We start from the raw sequence: 18,906 nt of genomic DNA on the forward strand, positions 1-18,906 counted from the left end.
CCCATCTAACCTCCAGGGAAGGATGAGGGTCATGGATCTGGCTGACTTGCTGCAGCTTCTAGTTCCTTCCCCCTCATTGTTCCAGAGCCTGGCTGCACAGCTGCTGCTAGTCACACGTGGCAATATACATTTAAGTGTAGATTAGTTAAGACTAAACAAAACCAAGGATCCAGGTCCTCAGTGGCAGCAGCCACAGTTCCTGCATGGCTAGTAGCTACCTCACTGGACAGAACAGTTATAGAATAGTTCTGCCATCACAGAAAGTTCTAGAATAACACGAGGGGGAAGGGCAGAGAGAGGCAGCACATACAGAGCACGTGGATACTCACAGAGCAGGAGAGGGATGCCCACATGCACGCAGGGACACGCAGCATGGGGGCAGGAGGGATGCTGAAACCACGCAGGCTCCAGCAGGCGTGTCTGAGGGAGGCGTGTGCCCAGGCCCCGCACACGGACACGCACCATCATGAAGGAGAAGCAAACACGAGGAGAGATGGCAGAACATGGCCTCAGAGGACAGCCATTTCCGCCCCCACCATGTGGCGCCCCCGACTCACCGTTTTCCCTGTGCTGGAAGGAAGGTGAGAACTCTTTGGCAGTGATCCTGGCGATCCTTGCTTCCTCCTGGGCCTTCTGGGCCGCGGTGAGGGCTGCCTCGGCCTTGGCCCTCGAGTGGGAGGTCCTGGGTGGGAGAAACAGGGAGGGCGGTGAAGGGACAGAGGCACCGAGGGAGGGTTGGCAGCCGCTGATGGATCCCCACAGCAGACTGGGCCGAGACATGATGCTGGCCGCCCTGGGGTTTGCCCCCGAGACCTGCGGATCTCTCTCATTCGTCCATTCGTTCAGCAAACATCACTGGGCACCAGCCAACGAGGCCAGAGTGCCTGCCAGCCTTTCTGGGCACAGGGCAAACCATGCCCTGTGCACGCCCTGGTCTGGGGGGGTGTCCCACGTCTGAAGGGCAGAGCTCCCAGTCCTGCTGCAGGGAGCGCCCCTCCTTCCCTGTGTCGTGTCCACAGACTGGAGGCCAGACCCACGGCTGATTCGTCCCTGAGCCTCCGGGGCAAGCAGGTGCTTAATCAGCGTTGACCTGACCAGAGACGAACAGTTTGGGGGCGACCACGCCTGCCACCCCGCCAACAGGCAGAGAGCGTCTCCGTGGGGTGAGCAACCACGCTGGCTGGGCCCTAGAGCAGGCATGGGCAGGCTTGACGGCGGAACCAGCCAGGCCCTGCCTAGAGATGCGGCCCACCTGCCATTAGCATGTTAATGTGGGGTGATGGTGTCACCTGGAGCACAGGCGTGGCCCCTCCACGGAGGAGCCTCGAGGCCCATGAGAGGTCACACGCCTCTGTGCCTCGGTTTCCCCTTTGGTCAAGAGGATTCAGCAACACCACCAATCTCGTATCTGTGTGTGTGGAGGGGGGCGCGTGATGTCCCTCAGCACAGGCCCGCTATGGGGGCGTGATCAACATGGGTTTGCTCTCATGTCAGTAAACATCCTGCACTTGTGAGACAAGAGCCCAGACCCGGTGACACCACACCCCAGGGTGGCTGCGGTGACAGGAACCACCACTCGAGCCTCATGATGCTGCCCTGAAACTTCTAGCAAGACAACCTCCCCGCCCAAAGGTCTGTGCGACTCCAACTCGAGACCCCAGGGTGTGGGTGGTCCCCACTCAAGGCCTCGTCTCTCCCCGGCTGAGTCCCGCATGAGGCCTTCCTCCCTTTGTAGAACGAGGGCTGGACTGGGTGCCTGTGTTGGGACAAGGTGGAGACTCTGTGTGTCCTACCTGCCTGCATTTTTGCATTTCTTCCTGCCCGGTGTCCTGGCTCCAAGGGGCCCTACTTCCCAACACTGGGGAAACTGAGGCACAAAGACCAAAACCCCCAAGACAAGGGGCAGCCTCCCCCTCGGAGGTCTCCTCAAGGCTCCTTCTGAGCAACCTGATGCTCCCAATACTCATGTCACTCACAGTCCCTGGGCTTAACCTGGACACCCTCCCTCCTCGTGAGGGACTAGGTTTCTTTTTTCAAAATTCCCCTGCGCTAACTAGGAACAGTTTTACTAGAAAACAAATGTATGACATATGCACACATCCAGTAAACCAGCATGAACGTGTGTCCAAGAAACGGAGTACGCTGCTGAGGATGCCTGCTCAGCCGGCTCCAGGGTTCCCGTTAACGTCCACTCCCAGCGCTCCCACGTCCCGCCACCTGCTGCATCGCCCGGAAGCAGGCCCCAGAGATTGAAGAGAAACCCAAATGCGAAATGTAGCACTGAGAAAATTCTACCCTTCACAGAGTTTTATCTCCCAGGAATTGGGAAAAGACGGCTATCACTCAAGATAGCTGCAACCCCGTGTCTCCCAGGGGCGTAAGCAGAGAAGCACCACCTTCTAGAAGATTCCTCGGGAATCCTGTGATTCTGATTACAACAGAAGAGGGGTAGGAACGTCATGGAGACAAAGCCATTAATAAAACACTAATTACTACTACTTAATTTGTTATCAATAACAACAAATCAATTGATAAATCATCACTGCAGCCTTCCGGCACACCCTCAGCCCATCCGCAGCCCACAAGCTCCCGAGCAATCTCCCCTATCTGAAGCCAGTGTGTTCCAGCTCTGCAGTCCCCAAAGGTCACAGCCACGAGTTTATGGAAAATTTGGGCTTTCCTGTCCCTGGCACTAAGTTGGAGGCTGGTAGAGGCGCGTGTGTATCTCAAGAGCCGTCCAAGTCGTCACATCAGAAACAAGGGTGGAAGTCAGACCCAGCAAGGGCCAGTTTGAGGCCACCGTTGTCCAAGGCCACATCTCAAGGCCAGGGCGTCATTGACGGAGGGAGACAGGACAGGATGGCAGGGTGTCTGGTGCCATCGGGTGAGCAGGAGCAGGGGCCCGCCAAGCTGGCTCCCTGCCACTTCTTTCCCATCCTGTCCCGTCTCTCCTCGGCTGAGACCCTGTGAGCCACCCCCGAGAGCGAGAGCAGCGCAGACGCCCCAACTTGGAGACCCGAGGGCAGTGGAGGCCCTGAGCGACCCCTTGGGGGGCCCTGAACTGGGGCCTGTCCCTGAAATTGTGCTCAAAATGCTCTAAATGCTTTTCTCCCCCACTAAGCAGAGGGTGCACGGCCCTCATCAGATTGTCAGGGTCTGTGAGGCCCCACAGCTGGCGTGCACCATCGGCACACAGCTGGTCCCCACGGAGGAGGAGGTTCAGCCGGGTCCCTCAATCCTGCTACCGCAGCAGGCGAGCCGGCTCCACGGCGCGTTCTCAACTTCCCCCAGGACCGCCCAGGGGGCTCCGAGCTCACCTCTGCCCCAGTGACAGTGGCTTCTCTCCAGAATGTTCCATGGGTTTGTTTTTTGTCTTGTTTTTGGTAATAATCGTTTTATTGAGATATAACTCACAAACCATACAATTCACCCATGTATAATGTAGGATTCAGTGGTTTTTAGTGTATTCACAGAGTTGTGCAACCATCACCACAATCATTTTCATCATCCAAAAAGAACCCTGTTCCCTTTGTCAGCCACCCCCACCTACCCCAAGGCTGCCCCACCAGCCCTGGCAACCACCAGGTTACTTTCTGTCTCAGTAAATTTGCCTATGCTGGACATTTCATGCCCAACTAGGTTTTTTTTAAGGTTTTCTTTTTCCTTTTGAGGTGAAATTCACATAACATAAAGTAAACCATTTTCAAGTCCACAGTTCGGTGGCACTAGCACAGTCACAATGTTGGGCAACACCACCTCAATCTAGTTCCAGAACATTTCCGTCCCTCCAAAAGGAGGCCCGTACCCATAAGCAGTCACTCCCCACTCCCACCATGCCCCCAGACCTGGGGGAGTCTGAGCGACAATTCAGCCTTGACAAAGCACCTGCCACTGTCACAGGGTCACGGAGTCCAACCATATGCGGCCACCAGGCGGAATACCGAGGCCTTCCCCCAGCTGGCCGAGGGCGGGACCGCACTGTGTGTTCCCCTAATCCCAGGACCTTGGGTAATCAGCTGGCAAACGAGCGTCAGAGCCGACCAGACGGAGCGTCCCCAAAGCCCTTTGTCTGGCTGGGACCCAAGCAGGTGACGTCCACCCTGAACATCCCGCACCTTTCTACACCAAGTCTGGGATGGCCCCGGCCCTGGGGACGCACAGTGTGCTCACAGCACAGATGATGGAATCCTGAAAATACGTATGTTGTAAGGGCTCTGAAGCGAGCCATGGAGAGAGTGAGCCCCGGGGCCTCCCGAACCTGGTGGGAGGCGCCGTGAGCGAGGAGGGCTCAAGGGTGGGCGGTTTGGAAAGGCCGAGGACAGGGGACGAGGCTGGGGCAGAGGAGGGCAGGCTCACTCATGCCTCCAGTCCCACTTGTCTCAGAGCATTTGTTTGTCTCATAGGCCATCACCTCCTAGTTAGAGCAGGCTGATAAATGAACCGATGATGCAATAACTTAATGTCACGAGGAAAGGAGGGGAGTAGAAAAAGGAGGGAGGCTGGGGGTGAGGTCAATACAGAGAGTGCGTGCAAGCAAGCCTGGGACACCAAGTGGACGTGAGCTCCCTGGCAGCCAAGGCAAGCAGGGAGCACGACTGATGCAGTTCAGGGTGCATGTCAGACCAAACAGAAGCTGTAGCTCGGGAGAGGGACAGCCAGGCCAGGCCCTGGACATGAAGGAAGTTTCTCTCTCGGCCTCACAGGTTTCCTCAAGGGCTTCTCGTGACGACCTTCCATGCAGGCCGCTGGGGCCACGCAAAGAAGTTCAGCAAAAACGACCGGAAGGGGCCGAAATGACCCTGAAGACCAACATCAAGGGTCTGGAACAGGGCCCAGCGCACTTTTGTGGAGGTTCTTTCTCGAAGCTGAGCCTGGATGGCTTGAGGCCGGCTTCCGCCCCAAGAAGGATGTGAGACAGAGCATTCTCTGCTGATGGCATGTCCCTGTGTTCCTGACAAGACAGACGCAGATGAATGTGGAGCCCAAACAGGACTCGGAACCAAGAGACAGGACGGTAGGAACATGGTTCGACAGAGGAAAGGCAGGGCAGGCAGCTCGGGGCAGAAGAAAGGGCCCGGCCTCAGGGTAGCAAGGGGCCATGGATGGTTGAGGAGGAGGAGTGGTTCGAGCCCCCGGGAGACAGTGTGCGCCCAAGGCCACGGCCAGTGCAGCACGGAGCTGGATAGGCTGCTCGCAGGCGAACTTACAGGGAAACCTAAACGTGAGTGAGAATCTGTGTTTTTTTAAAGTAGCGAGTTTGACGGTTCCTCATTTAGAGGAATAATGTGAATATTTACTATACAGGTGCCCACCTCGCAGAACTCAGCTTAAATCTCCCCAAAGACAGGCTAGCGGGGCGTCATTCTACAGCATTTCTGCACACGCGTCCCCACGGCATGCATGTAGACACCAGTGCCACCCCCTCCGGGTCCCCTCTGTCCTTATGGACACGGGGCTTGGCTATGACAGTCTCTCCCGGGAGGGATACATCCAGAAGGTGGAGGGAGGCTGAGGCCCTCGCAGCACACGATCCTATTTTTGTCCTGAACCCTGGGAAATAAAGACTCCCCAGCTGACCTCAGACGAGGTGGAGCGGCTGCTGGGAGGGCCCACTGGACACAGCATCTTCGGGACAGTGTCTGCTCCTTGCTCGTGCGGCCTGGGCCTTGCTGGATGGTGAGAGCAGGGCCACCGCCTTCAGACCTGGAGCCTGGGGACCCCGCTGCCCTGCCTCCACGCCAGCACCCGTGGCGAGGTGTGGCTGAGTCATTCCACTCCTAAAGATCCCGCGGACTGGGCCTCGAGCCCTGGATCTGACCCCCGTCCCGCGTCTAGGACCTGTCATCACAGTGCCATCCGACCCTCCGTGATGGGCGCCTTTCGGGAACTCTCCTGCAAGACCGTCCGCTCTCGAGGAGGAGGGCATGTTGCACCCCGCCTGCTCGGCACCCCCAACACACACAGCACAAGTCAGCGAGCGGGAAACGGCCCTGATGGGGCCACTATTTGGTTCCCACGGCTTTGCTTGGTAAAAATACCACAAACATTAATTCACCAACATCATACGTATATTTACATATATACGTTCACACATATATAAAAAGAATATGCTGTGCCAGCCCTCAAATAAAACTAAATCAAGATGAGTGCATTTAACAGAGAAGAGAACCTCCCGACGTGTCACGAAGGTTCATTTTAAATGAGACTCGGGAACAGCCAGCAGCCAGGCTCTGGGTGGGTAAGGTTCCCAGGGTTCCGAGCCCCCTGGTCAGCCTGTGCAGGGGTCTGGTCGGCTGTGAGATCCAGTGGGGCCTGCACCGAGCGCGCTGGGCTTCCTCGCTCCAGGAGCTCCACCCGCGGGTCTGCAAGCGCTGTTTCCCACACTGTGCATGGGGGTTACTCAGGCCCTGTGCCCCGGATCCCACCACCAGCCCAGCAACCCAGACAGAAGGCAGCAGAAACAACCGGGCTTTCTGCACTGCTGCTGACCTGCAGGCAGGGTGGGCCGGGCTCCTCCAACGGGGGCGCCATCTCTCATAGACAGCGCGGGGGATGAATGTACAACCACGGGGCTACATAAGACACGGCCACAGATGCATGAGGTGCCAGAGTGGGCAGGGCATGGGGTGACCTGCCTGTGTCCCCCGCAGTTCCACCCTTAGCACCTTTACTGGACTCACTGGTGTCCTCCCAAACTTTGTCCATCTGCAACCTGGGAATGTGACCTTATTTGGAAATAGTGTCATTGCGAGGTGTGATAAAACCCCAAAGGCCTGGTGGCCCCTGAGTGTCTGACTCAGCAGGTCTGGGGTGGGCCCAGGAATTTGCATTCCTAGTGATGCTGGTGGTCCAGGGACCTCCCTCTGAGCACCGCTGCCTGGAAGGTGAGAGACTCTAGATCCCTGACCACAGCCTGCTGCCCTCGCTGCCTGCTGATGTTCTGCATCTGGCCCTCGTCCAGGGACAGCCCGCCTCCCATCCCCTCTGCACTCGGGCCAGACACGGTGGTGAGCCCGCTCCCATACCCCAGACTGAGGGCACGCCTGCCCCCCAGTGCCGCCCCCAGCCCCCCAGTGCTCCGTCTGCCCAAGAAGTGGGGTGTGTAATCCTGCTCGGGGTCTGCAGCCTTGTGGGCCCCCCCAACCCAGTTCAGACTTGATTTTCTCCCAGCCACTGTTCCTTGTGTCTCCTCAACCGGAGTGGCTCCTTGAGGGTGGGCCTGCTTGGAAATGAAGGTCTCAGCGCTCTATCTTGGGTCCTCAGGACCCATGCTGGGCACCCAGCTGTTGCCAGTAACCGAGGGGCTAAGACGGGCCTGGGGATTCTCCGAGGAGGTTCCCCTCCCGTCCATTTGTGCACTTGTTGAGTACCTACTGTGTGTGTCCTGGGGCCCCAGAGCCCACGATGAGCAGCAGGGCAGACAGGAAGCATGATAGGAGAGAAGATGGGGTACAGCCGGGGTGCCACAGGACACCTGGGGGGAAGGCTTGTGCTGGGTCCCCATCCTGGACAGGCTCACCCCTCACCAGCCCTCAACCCGTCCCCTCCCGGCAGACGCCCTCGCCTGGAGTCGGGGTCTCCCACACACCGCAGTGCAACACCAGGCACCAGTGGGCCGACTGTCTTCAGTCTTCAGAGGGCTCATTCTCACACCCATGACAACCCGGAAGGAGGCATGGTAGTGTCACTCCTCTTCAACAAATGAGGAAACCGAGGCTCAGGTCTGGGCTTCCACACCCCTTCGGTGGTTTGGCCTAGTGGATGATCCAAGTTCTCTTCCAGCTCAGAAAAGTGCCAGGAGTCAATGACAAAATGACTGACCCGGAGGACAAGTGACTCAGCATGTCATCCTCCTCAGGCATCTGCTTTGGGAAGGGCCCTGTACTGGGATGAACAGCATCCCCCAAAATTCACATCCGCCCAAAACCTGTGAACGTGGCCTTCTGGAAACAGGGTCTGTGCAGATGTGATTAGTTCAGATGAGGTCACGCTGGATGAGGGTGGGCCCTGAATCCGATGACTGGAGTCCTTATAACAGGAGGGGACACACAGAGACACACAGTGGGGAGAGCCCACGTGAAGACAGAGGCAGAGACCGGGGTGATGCGGCCACAGCCAAGAGACGCCTGGGGTCCCCAAGATGTGGGAGAGGCAGGAACGATCCTCCCCTAGAGCCTTCGCAGGTAGCGTGGCCCTGCCCACACCTGGAGTTTGGACTTCCGGCATCCAGAACTGGGAGAGAATAAATTTCTGTAGTTTTAAGCCCTGGCTTGTGGTCATTTGTCACAGCAGCCCCAGGACACTACTGCAGGCAGCGAGGGGTCGTGTTTGCTCTGCGGGGACAGGGCTCCTAGGGAGCGGCAGGCACAGACACACCTGGACACAGCTGGGGAGGTTCCTTGGTCAGGGAAGCAGCGGTTTTGCAGACCTCCCTGGGGGCCACTGTAGGGCTGTGGCCGGACGTGGGGATGGGACAGATACACACGCTTCTCAGGCCACGTGAACGATCATCTTTCAGAAGTGGAGACGTGCTTTGGGCACATGGAGAGGGAAAGGCTCCACACAGATGTCAAATGTTATGAGGTCCCGCCCCAGCCAGTCCCTCCTCCCCACGGCGGCTGGCGGGATTCAGGCCTCCGTGCTGAGTCTACTCTGGAGGCCTCTAGGAAGGAGGGACGAGGCGTGGTCTGCCAACACCCAGGGGGCCTGCCCAGTGGGCCCTCCCTCTCCCGCACACGGCCGGTGACCAGGCTCCAAGTGCATGACTCGTCCCCACAGCCCGTGGACAAAGACGACACCGGCCCTCCCTCTGGAGCTTACACCGTCTTCCTTCCCAGCAGCCGTGAGGCAGACCCCATGACGCCCCAGAGGTGACCCAGGCCAGGTCACGCTGGAGATGTGGTCTGGACCCCACATCTGCCACCTCCTCCTTCTGTTTTTTATAACAGCTTTATTGAGGTTTAGTCACATCCCACACAATTCACCCTTCCACAATTCGGTGGTTTTTAACACATTCACAGAGCTGTGCAACCATCACGACTATTTAATTCCACAACATTCCCATCTCCCCCAAAAGAAACCCTGTACCCATTAGCAGTCACTCCCCATCCTCCCCCTCCAGCCCCCGCAGCCACCAGTCGGCTTCCCATCTCAAGGATTTGCCTGTTCTGCATGTTTCATAGTCACAGGATCAGACGACACACGGCCTCTCGTGTCTGGCTTCCCTCCCGAACACCACGCTTCCGAGGTGCATCCACGCAGTAGCGTGTCGGTGCCTTTCAGAGCTGAACAACCTTCCACAGTGTGGATGTGCCCTTGTGGTCTGTCCACCATCAATTGGTGGACGCTTGGCTGCTCCCACGTCTTGGCGATCGTGCGGTGTACTGCTGTGAACACGTGTATTAGCCTCGGCGTGGATGTGTGTTTGCTCCTCTCAGCCCTTCTTGTCCCTTCCTTCCCTTTTCTAGCTCCTTCCCCTCCTCTCGTCCTCTCTCCTCTCATCCAACCTCCTGCACACCATTCTTACTTCTCACTTCTTCCTCCTTTTCCTTTCCCCCACTCACCCAAGCGCCACGTGGGTCTCCGAGCTGAGGGGTGGTGGCTCTGGCCCAACTGTGTGGCAGCTTTGGGTGTCAGGGGGTCAGCTCGCTGCAGCCCCGACTTCCACACTGTGATCTGGATGCCCAAAGGCCAGCTGGGGCTGGGGGTTCGGATTTCTCCTGCCCAGCTATTTCCTTTACCAGGCAGCAAGACAGCAGGTGGGCAAAGCACCCAGAGGAGACAAAACATACACTCAGGTGAGGCCTTTCAGATTCGGACACAGCAGGAGTGTACGGGAGGGAGGGCAGAACCAGCCTCGAGTGGGATCCGGGCCTGCGGCCCCATCCTCCGACAAGTCCAGAATCCAGCTGTGGCAAGGCCAGGCTCCCTCCAGATGCTCTAAGGGAGCCTCCTTCCTGCCTCTTCCAGCTCCCGGTGGCCCTGGGCTTGTGGCTGCATCCCTCTAAGACTCTGTCTTCTCCTGGCCTTCTCCCTGAGCATTTGTGTCTCCTCTTCTGTCTTATGAGTGCACCAGTCACTGGATTTAGGGCCCACCCTCATCCGGGATGGTTGCATCTCCAGATCCTTCACTGAGTCTCATCTGCAAAGACCCTTTTTCCAGGCAAGGTTGCATTCACAGGTTCCTTTTGGGAGCCACCCTTCATTCCAGTACCCGGGGGAGAATGCCAGGCTTGCTGCTGCCCTGGCTAGGGGAGCTAGAGAAGGAGGCAGGGCCTGGAAGAGGACCACAGCTGGCTGGTGCCTCGACTGCTCCCCCAGCCCTGGGCCCCAGCCTGCCCTGTTGCAGAATACTTTCACCCTCACTGTTGGTTTGCAAGGCCATCTCCTGTTTGCAGGAAGGCAACGCCAGACCTCTTTATGTCCCCTCCACCCTGCACGGGGCCGGCAGGAGGACAGGCGTCTTGAGGGCCGAATAGAGAAGTATCATTCCCCTGAAGAAAAGCTGATAGATCAGAGCCAGAACTTAGGGGAAAACAAGCGTGGGGACTCTTATTTCACATCAGCACACGCCGCTGCATCTGGCCCCGGTCTCTGCAGGATTAAATACCTGCTCAGGAGCTGCCTTCCAGCCCGAGAGGAATGCGTCTCAATAACCCATCAGTGAAGGGAAATGCGACCAGGCCCATCACGGAGTGAGGGAGAACACGCCGCTGGCCTTACAGAAAGTCACATTCCGCTCGGCTTCCCACGGACGACCTGAGCTTGGGCGAAGCAACAAAAGCCAACATGGAGGCTCCCTTCCTGGCAGAGGCCGGGCTCACCACTGTTTTTATCGCCCACCCACCAATGCCCACCCGGGTCTGACCGTCCCCTCACTCGCTTGCTCAGGCACCTCACTCTCCATTCAATCCCCTTGACTTCAGGAGGTCAGTAAGGACCCCATTTAGCAGATGAGAAAACTTGAGGCCAGAGAGGCTGAGCGACTTGCTTGGGGTCCCCAGGAAGTGGTAGCGGAGTCCAGGGAGCATTGGGCAGGCTGGGGGATGACACAGATTTCTGCATTTTAAGGAGGGGCCTGACATTATTGAATAGAAATGTCAGTCCCAATGCGCCTGTCAACCAGCTTGCTAGGTTCCCCTGATTCAGGATCTCACTCCCATCCCACCCCACGCCTGTCTGCCTCTCCCCGTCCACACCTCCTTGGCCTGGAGGAGAGCAGAGACACTGCAGGAAATGGGTGGGCTGTGGGGTCAAGGCTTTTTTGCTCCGAGACGTGCCAAACAGAGCCCGCTGGCTGAAGGGGATGCTGACAACGCAGGACAGGAACGGAGCTTCGACAGCAAGCACGGTGGGGGTCGAATCCCCACACGACCCATTCCACACATGGGAAAACTGAGGCCCACGAAAATGAAGGGACACCCCCAGCATTGCACCCAGGGTAAGTGGGGCTGGGGTCTCAGACCCAGGGGTCTCGGCCCCCACACGAGCTGGCTCTCCAGCAGCTGCCAAGACTCTTCTTCCTGTCCTAAAAATGTGTGTTTTCTTTCTCAGTCCTGAGAAGATCTTAAGCATTACAAAGGATGTATGGATATGTTATGGTTGAACTGTGTTCCCCCCAAATAGACACTCTGGAGTTGTTCTAACCCCTGGTACCTGTGAATGTGACCTTATTTGGAAGGAGAGTCTTTATAGAGGTCATCGAGGTAGAATGAGGTCATGTGGGTGGCCCTGATCCACCATGACTCATAAAAGGAGATCAGGACACAGACGTACATGGAGAGACAACCATTTGGGGACATGGGGAGAAGACGCCATTTACATGCCAAGGAGAGAGGCCTCAGGAGAAACCCCTCTGCCCACGCCTTGATCTGGGACGCCCAGCCTCCAGGACGGGAGACAATAAATGACTGTGGTTTAAGGTCCAGCCTGTGGCGCTCTGTTCCGGCCACCTGAGCTGACAGACATGGCATGAGTTGTTTCCACGAACACCCCCCTCTCGCTCGCAGCCTCTCCTCCACCTAATCCTGGAGTCACGTGAGGCCTTGGGTTCAAGCCAGTCCCTCCAACCCAGTGGCTCAGGGAGCTCAGACTCCACCAAACTCCAAGGCGAAGGAAGAAAAGTTCTCCCCACGGCCACCAAAGCCCGCCAGGCCTCCTGCATGAGGAGGAAGGGCCCAGCCCAGAGCAGGGTGCTCCTCCTCCTCCACCCCTGGAGCAGTGCCCAGAGTACAACCCAGCCCTGGAGGCCAGGCCCAGCGGCCGCTGACACACTGCTCTGCCCCCGAGGACTGGAGCTGTTTCTTCCAGATTTAGGATTCCCCAAGCCCTGCAGCCAGCCGCAGGGGGCAAAGGGCTCAGCCTACGAGTAGGAAATTAGTGTCATTCCTGTTTTACAGACGAGGAAACTGAGGCCCGGAGAAGGGGGAAGCCAGCTTCCGAACCTGGATCTGCTAACTGCTCTGCCCGTCTGCCCAACGAGGTGCTGCAGGCCATCCTGGGGCTCCCGTCTCCTCGGGTCCCAAAACCTCACCCCCTGGGCCCCCTGAGCGAGGATCAGCAGGCCGACCCTTTCCAGGCAGGTCAGGGCTGGTGCGGGGTAGCGGAGATGCTGGTGGGAGCCAGTGGCCTCGATGACGATGACACACCCTTGAGGGTGTTCAGGGGAGAGCAGCCACAGCCTGGCTCCTCACCGGAAGCCCTGACTGCAGCACACCTGGGAGCTGGTCAGAAATGCAGGTTCTCAGGCCCCCCTGCAGGGGGATCCATGTGCTCGTCAGTCTCAGAAGCTGGCCACTGGCACAGGAGAGCACCGGCTCTCTTCTCACACTCCACCCCAGGATGCCCCCACCGTGGGTCCCAGAGCCATAGGACGAGGGAAGTCACTCCCAGAGTCCCCGGGAACCTGCTCAGGCACAGAGAGGTCAAGAGACTCACCCCAGAGAAACCCAGCTCAGAAAAGTCCAAGGTTCTGCCTATCACAATTTCGGGTACCAGGAAGGGGGTGCTTCCCTGGGAGGAGGCCAGAGACTAGCTAAGAGAGCTCCAGACTGGCCCAGCCATTCACCTGAGAAGAGACCTGGGCTGGTCACCAGGCCCCCCTAGGCTTCAGTTTTCCCACCTGTAAAATGGGGCCATCTCGAGGATTAACTGAGATGGCACAGGCAAGGCTCCCAGCACACAGCAAGCATGTTCTTGCTGCCCTGGACGGCAGTGCCTGCCCAATGGTGGGAAAGGGGCTGCAGCTGCCGGAGCCCGCCCTGCTCCCTCCCTAGGACAGGGCTGCTCCTCCCCAGGGCCCTTCCCTGCTGCCCTCCTGGGACCCACAGGATTTCCCCCAGGCTCCCTGAGCTGAGATGGAGCAGACCCCTGGCAGGACTGATGGAGCTCCGGGGACAAGCCTGCAACCACAGCCCCCACGCAGACAGTCCCCTGGCCCTCCAATGGCCTGCTGCCATGGGGGTCAAGCCCACCCAAGGCTGTGGGGGCGGGACTGGCAGGGAGGGGGAGTCAGAAGAAGCTGCCTTGGTCAGAGCAGGCAGAGGGGCCCTGGGGTCCAGGCTCTGGCCATCCTGGGGTGGAGTCCTGGGGCCCTGTCCCCCCAGTTGGAAATGGAACATCCCTTCCGGGCACAGGCCCGAGGCTGCTTCATCTCAGGAACCAAAGGGGCAGGGAGGCCTTGGAAACAGATCAATACTCTGGCCAGGGGCAGCTGCCACGCCCCATCCCGGGCAGACATCACAAATCAATCACTGAATTCTTTCCAGGAGCTTCTGGCCACAGCCTGGGAACCCTCTGCATTTTCGGCTGCCCTGACCAGCCAGTCAGGATCAGCTGACAAGCTGTGAGCTGGGTGCCTTCCCTGGGAGGACTGCTGCTTATTTCTGCATCAGCTCAAGCTCACGGGGAACCCTGCACAAGTCTGATCACATAAACGCTGTGCACAGTGTGAACACCCATCCAAAGGGACCTCTTGCTCGCCCTGTGCATGACCCCCACCACGGTGGGATGCACCTGCTGGAGGTGGTCAAGGGTTCACCTGTGCCACCCACAGTGAGGTCCCCGGACCTGCAGCATCAGCATCACCTGCAGGCATCCCAGAAATGCGATTCGTAGGCCTGCCCAGCCCTGCTGGATCAGGAAGGCCCAACTGTGTGAACAGGCCCTCCAGGGGACCCTAATGCACCCAGAAAGGCCTGTGATGGCCCTGCACCTCAGCCCTGATGAGGCTACAAGCTGGGGGCACAGGAGGAGCCAGGGTTCGTGAGCCCTGAAGCTTATAAGGCCTGGGGGGTTTCTCTGAGGGAAAGAATACGACATGCCTATGTGGATATGTGGTCAAGGCCCTGACGATTACGTGCCATTGGTTCCCAGGATCAGCCTCTGGGGGCGATGGGTGAGAGTAGGGAGAGGCGTGTAGAGGGAGGTCTAGCCTGGGGATGCTCAGGCACCGTGGTTGGGGGGTGGGAGGGAGCAATGCTGGAATAACACCTGGGGGTGGAGATGAGCCATCAGGTTAATTCAATCCTGGAGCAGACTGAGTCACATCATCCGAAAATGAAATCCTCCTCAGGAGGCCCCTCCTTACTCCGGGAGGGAGAGGTGGTGACGCTGGAGGAACAGCCGCCTTCCTGGGTCCTGGCCCATGTCCCTCCCAGGTAGGTCCGGGGCTCTGTCCAGGCTGGGGCTGCCAAACACATCAGCTGCTGGCGAGACATCCGTGCAGCTTTTGGGCCACTCTGAGAGCTGACCCTGTCCCAGGGCCCCAGGATGTGCACCCCACGGGGAGAGGTGCTTCCTGGGGCGTCCTGCCACCCAACCTGCCACCAGCATTCGCACATGGGAACTGGTGAGGGGGCCGTCTCCGCCGTCCATTAGGTCACGCTGGGGGCAGCAGGTGAGCCGGCCGTGAAGACCCAGCCGACAGAGAGGCTGTGGTTCTCATGTGTGTCCTCCACTCACCGCCCGGCTTTCTCCCCTCCGTTGTCCTCCGAGAGTCGCCTGTCCGGGACCTTACACACTCCGGGGCCACCCGTGCGAGTCCACCGTGTCTGGTCATCACGGAATGCCAGTGTCCGCCCTCAGGCTACGCTAGTGGTACGGAAGGCTGAACGCCCATCGTCCACGCCCGGCCGATCCGCCGTGCTCTCACAGTGACGGCACAACGTGCCCAGCTGCCTGTGACAGGCGGGCACGCCGGGAAAGGCCTCGGCTTTAAGTCACTCACACAGTGACCCTCGAGTGCCACCGCTGTGTCAGACGCTGTGCAGGCGCTGGGGACACGGGATGGAGGAAGACCCAGCACCTGCCCCCAGAGACTTGGAGGGCGTGACGCGCATTAACTAACCACAACGCCGATGGTTATAACCGTAACCAGAGCTGCAGAGAACGAGAGGTGCTGGGAGTGCCTCCCAGGGGCTCGCTCCTGGTCAGAGAGGGCTTCCTGGAGGAGGTGACAGTGAGCTGGGGTTCGAAGGACGAGCAGGAGAGTGGGGGTGCTGGATGGGGCATGTGGAGGTCCTGGGTGGGAATGGGGGGCACAGTGCACCCAAGGACCAGAGCAGAGAACGGGGCTGGGGTAGTGGCCAGATCACAGAGGGCTCGTTACTCCGGAGAGCAGTGAGGGGCCTCTGAAGGGCCGTGGGCAAAGCGAGACCACCAGCTCCGAGGTGCATGTGGAGAGGAGCCCTCAACTGGATGGGAGGATGGACGGGGGTACAGGGGATGTGGGCGGCTCATTGGATAGTGGGTGCTGGAGAGCTAACAACCCATCTGGGCCCACACGTGGATGCTGCGCCGTCACAGGACCGGCTGGTCACAGCCCTCCACAGTAAGACCTGCACACCCACAGCCTGAGCCGATCCACGAGTGAGGCGGGGGTTTGGCAGGATTTTAAAAAATTACTAAAGTCAAAAAAGAACTCAAACTGAGCCAAATAGTATAAAACAAGATCCTTTGTTTGAGTCCTTGTTGCAATTACTGTGACGGGGTTTTCTACCACAGCCAGGAGCCGGGGGGATGGAGGTTTCTGCAAAGTCCGAATCCCGCCCGAGTCCCTGGAAAGCGTATTTCATCTGGTCAGACTCAGTTTGAATGTCACAGACGAGCAAGCAGATCAGATATTGGAGCAGCTGGGAAAGCCGGAGGGCCTTCTAGATCAAACCATGACAGCTGGCCTCTCTTCCTCCTGCCACATCTTCCCCTACCTCCAATTTTTTCCTATTAAAAAACTTCAAAGAAAAAGAAACACCCAAAGCAACGCAGAAAGTGGTGTCCGGAGCACCGGCGGGTGAGCGAGGCTGACTCACAGAGCAGCAGAAACAGACAGGCAGGAGCCGCCGGGACACCGACATCCGGCCGCCGCCTCCGCACACCAGCCGGAGAGGAGCACAGGCTCCAGGGTTGCGGCTGTGGCCAGAGGACTGGAGGTCAGGAGCTGCCTTTGTCTAACACCAAGACCCTGCCTGGGGACACGGGGTCTGTAGGAGTGTCCTGGGGCTGCAGTAACAAATGACCACAGACTAGGGGACTTACGCTCACCGTTCTGCAGGTTACAAGTCCACACTCCCCCTGGAGGCTCTGGGGAGGGTCTGTTCCTCACCTCCCCCCGAGCTCTGGGCCGGCAATGCTGGCCATCCTCGTCTTGGGGCAGCACACTCCATCTCTGCCTCTGTCTTCCCATGGTGTTTTCCCTGTGTCTCTGTGTCTCTCCTCTGCTGTCTCTCTCTAAGGACACTGTCATTGGATTTAGGGCCCACCCTAATCCAGGATGGTCTCATCTCAAGATGAGACCTTACCTTAACTACCTCTGCCAAGACCCTTATTCCAAATAAGCTGGAACTCTGAGGTTCCAGCTGGACATATCTTTTGGGGTCCACCACTCAACCTACTATGGGGTATTAATCCTCCATTTCTCTGTGACCTTCGATCCTGGGCCAAATGTCTCTCCCAGGGAGCAGTCCTGACCCCCACCATCCACCCTACAAGCATCTTGGGCTTCCTAGGAGGGGGTCATTACCCAGGAAGGTGTGATGGGGCCCGTGTGTCGGCATCCAGCCCCCCATCCAGGCCCCCATCCGGGGCAGGTGTTCTCTCTGAGCCTGTTCCCTCAGCTGCGGAATGGGTGCGGTCATAAGCTCCTCAAGGGTCTCTGTGAAGATTCAGGAGGTAAGGCGGAGATGGCGCACAGCCCAGTGGTGCATGTCAGTGGATATTGTGTGGATGAGTTTCGCTTTTTTAGTCACTTTACTGAGGTATAACTGACAAACCATAACATTCTCCTGTTTAAAGCGTACAATTCAATGGCTTTTAGTATGTTTCGAGTTGTGCAACCATCACCATAATCTAATTTTATAACATTTTCATCCCCCTAAAAAGAAGCCTCATACCCATAGGTGGTCACTCCCCATTCCCCCTTATTCTGCTCTCTGTTTTGTTGTTGTTTTGTGGAAAGTATTTCTCCCAGGGAGGAACTGGAGAGCCAAGGGCCGGTGGAAGGGGGTGCGGTGCTGGGAAGGTGAGTGTGCACAGAAGGGCAGGACCAGGTGACACCGTGGGCAAGGCCAGCACTGCAGCCCCTCCCTGCTCTCCCGTGGCCCTGGCCGCCTTTGAGCTGCTTTCACTGTGGAGTTCCACCCTCCTGGAACAAAACAGTAGGAGACAGAAGGGGAGTGGAGGAGACGCAGAAGTGTCCTCCCACAGCACTGCTCAGCACTGCAGGCCGCTGGCCACCACGGGGGACAGCAGGTCTGGGGGGCTCATTCAACCACTCGCTCGGTGTGTATTGACTGGACACATGCAGGCACCAGGGACTCAACACACAGGGCAGGCCCTGCCCTGGGGGAGTGGACGGTCTGGTGGGGAAGGCTGGTCTGGATACAACCACAGAACAGTGAGCGCTGCCAAGCTCTGAGGGTGGACACGGGCTCCCAGAGGAAGCAGGCGTGGCCAGGCCTGAGAAGCAAGAGGTTGGCCGGGGGAAAAGAGTTCATGGATGAAGGGACAGCAAGTGCAAAGGCCCAGGGGCAGGGGAGGGAGTAATGTGTTAGGAGACTCGGGGAGCTGACAGTGTGCAGGGGCATCTGCATCGTGGGAGGGAGTGGGGTGGTGGAATAGACCACCTCAAGACACCACAAAACCTTCCACTGTCTGGCTATGTGGCTGGATATTTTGTTTTTAAAAATATACAAAAGCAATACGGGTTCCTTAACAAATTTTAAATAAAAAATTTATTAAATAAATTTCTCCTTCCAATCCTTTCCCCATCTGTTCATCATCCCACAGATAACTACTCTTAATCCTGGGGGATTCTCTTTCAGCTCTTTTTCTATGTACTTAATAGGCACACACATCTTATTTCTGAAATATAAATGGGGTCATACTCTGCATATCCTTTCCTATCACTTGATTTTGGCTTTAACACGTCATGGACGTCTCTGCTATGAGCTCACTAAGATAGTTCTCATTGCTTTTAATCCTGCATCATGTTGCATTGTGTGGACACTCCAGGCTCGCATGCTCACACACATTAGAAACTCTGGACCAAGAGTTCGTCTGCCACGCTTGTTGTTGTTGTTTCTTAACCTAACAGTATCTTGGAGATTGTTCCGCATCAGCAAATACAGAGCTTTCTTGTTCTTTTTAATGGATTTTGCACTGAAACATGTTGTGCCTGCCCCTGCTGATGGACGGAGGGCTGTTGTCCACTCTCTGCTCTTACAAATCATAGTCTAGTGGCACTCTGGTGCATCTGATATTGCACACATAAGTCTGTCTTCAGGACACATCTCCACAAGGGCTGCTGCCCATTCGCCACATCTCCAATTCAGTGGATTATCACTTATCTTTCTTTCCCAAGCTGACAGATGAAACACCGTATTAGGGCCGGCCCCGTGGCTTAGCGGTTAA

General features: G+C 57.6%; 1 protein-coding gene across 1 annotated transcript in view; it reads right to left on the reverse strand.

The window, feature by feature from the left end:
- Positions 1 to 18,906, reverse strand: part of JPH3 (junctophilin 3) — an 89,033-nt gene that overhangs the window by 6,943 nt on the left and 63,184 nt on the right. Inside the window, exon 3 of the mRNA XM_087419827.1 lies at positions 558 to 682. Within this exon, the coding sequence (XP_087275953.1) occupies positions 558 to 682 (125 nt within the window). The remainder of the gene's footprint in view (positions 1 to 557; positions 683 to 18,906) is intronic.

The sequence above is a fragment of the Ceratotherium simum genome, chromosome 30 (assembly GCF_057802395.1).
Source record: "Ceratotherium simum simum isolate JZ-2026a chromosome 30, ASM5780239v1, whole genome shotgun sequence".
Taxonomy (NCBI): domain Eukaryota; kingdom Metazoa; phylum Chordata; class Mammalia; order Perissodactyla; family Rhinocerotidae; genus Ceratotherium; species Ceratotherium simum.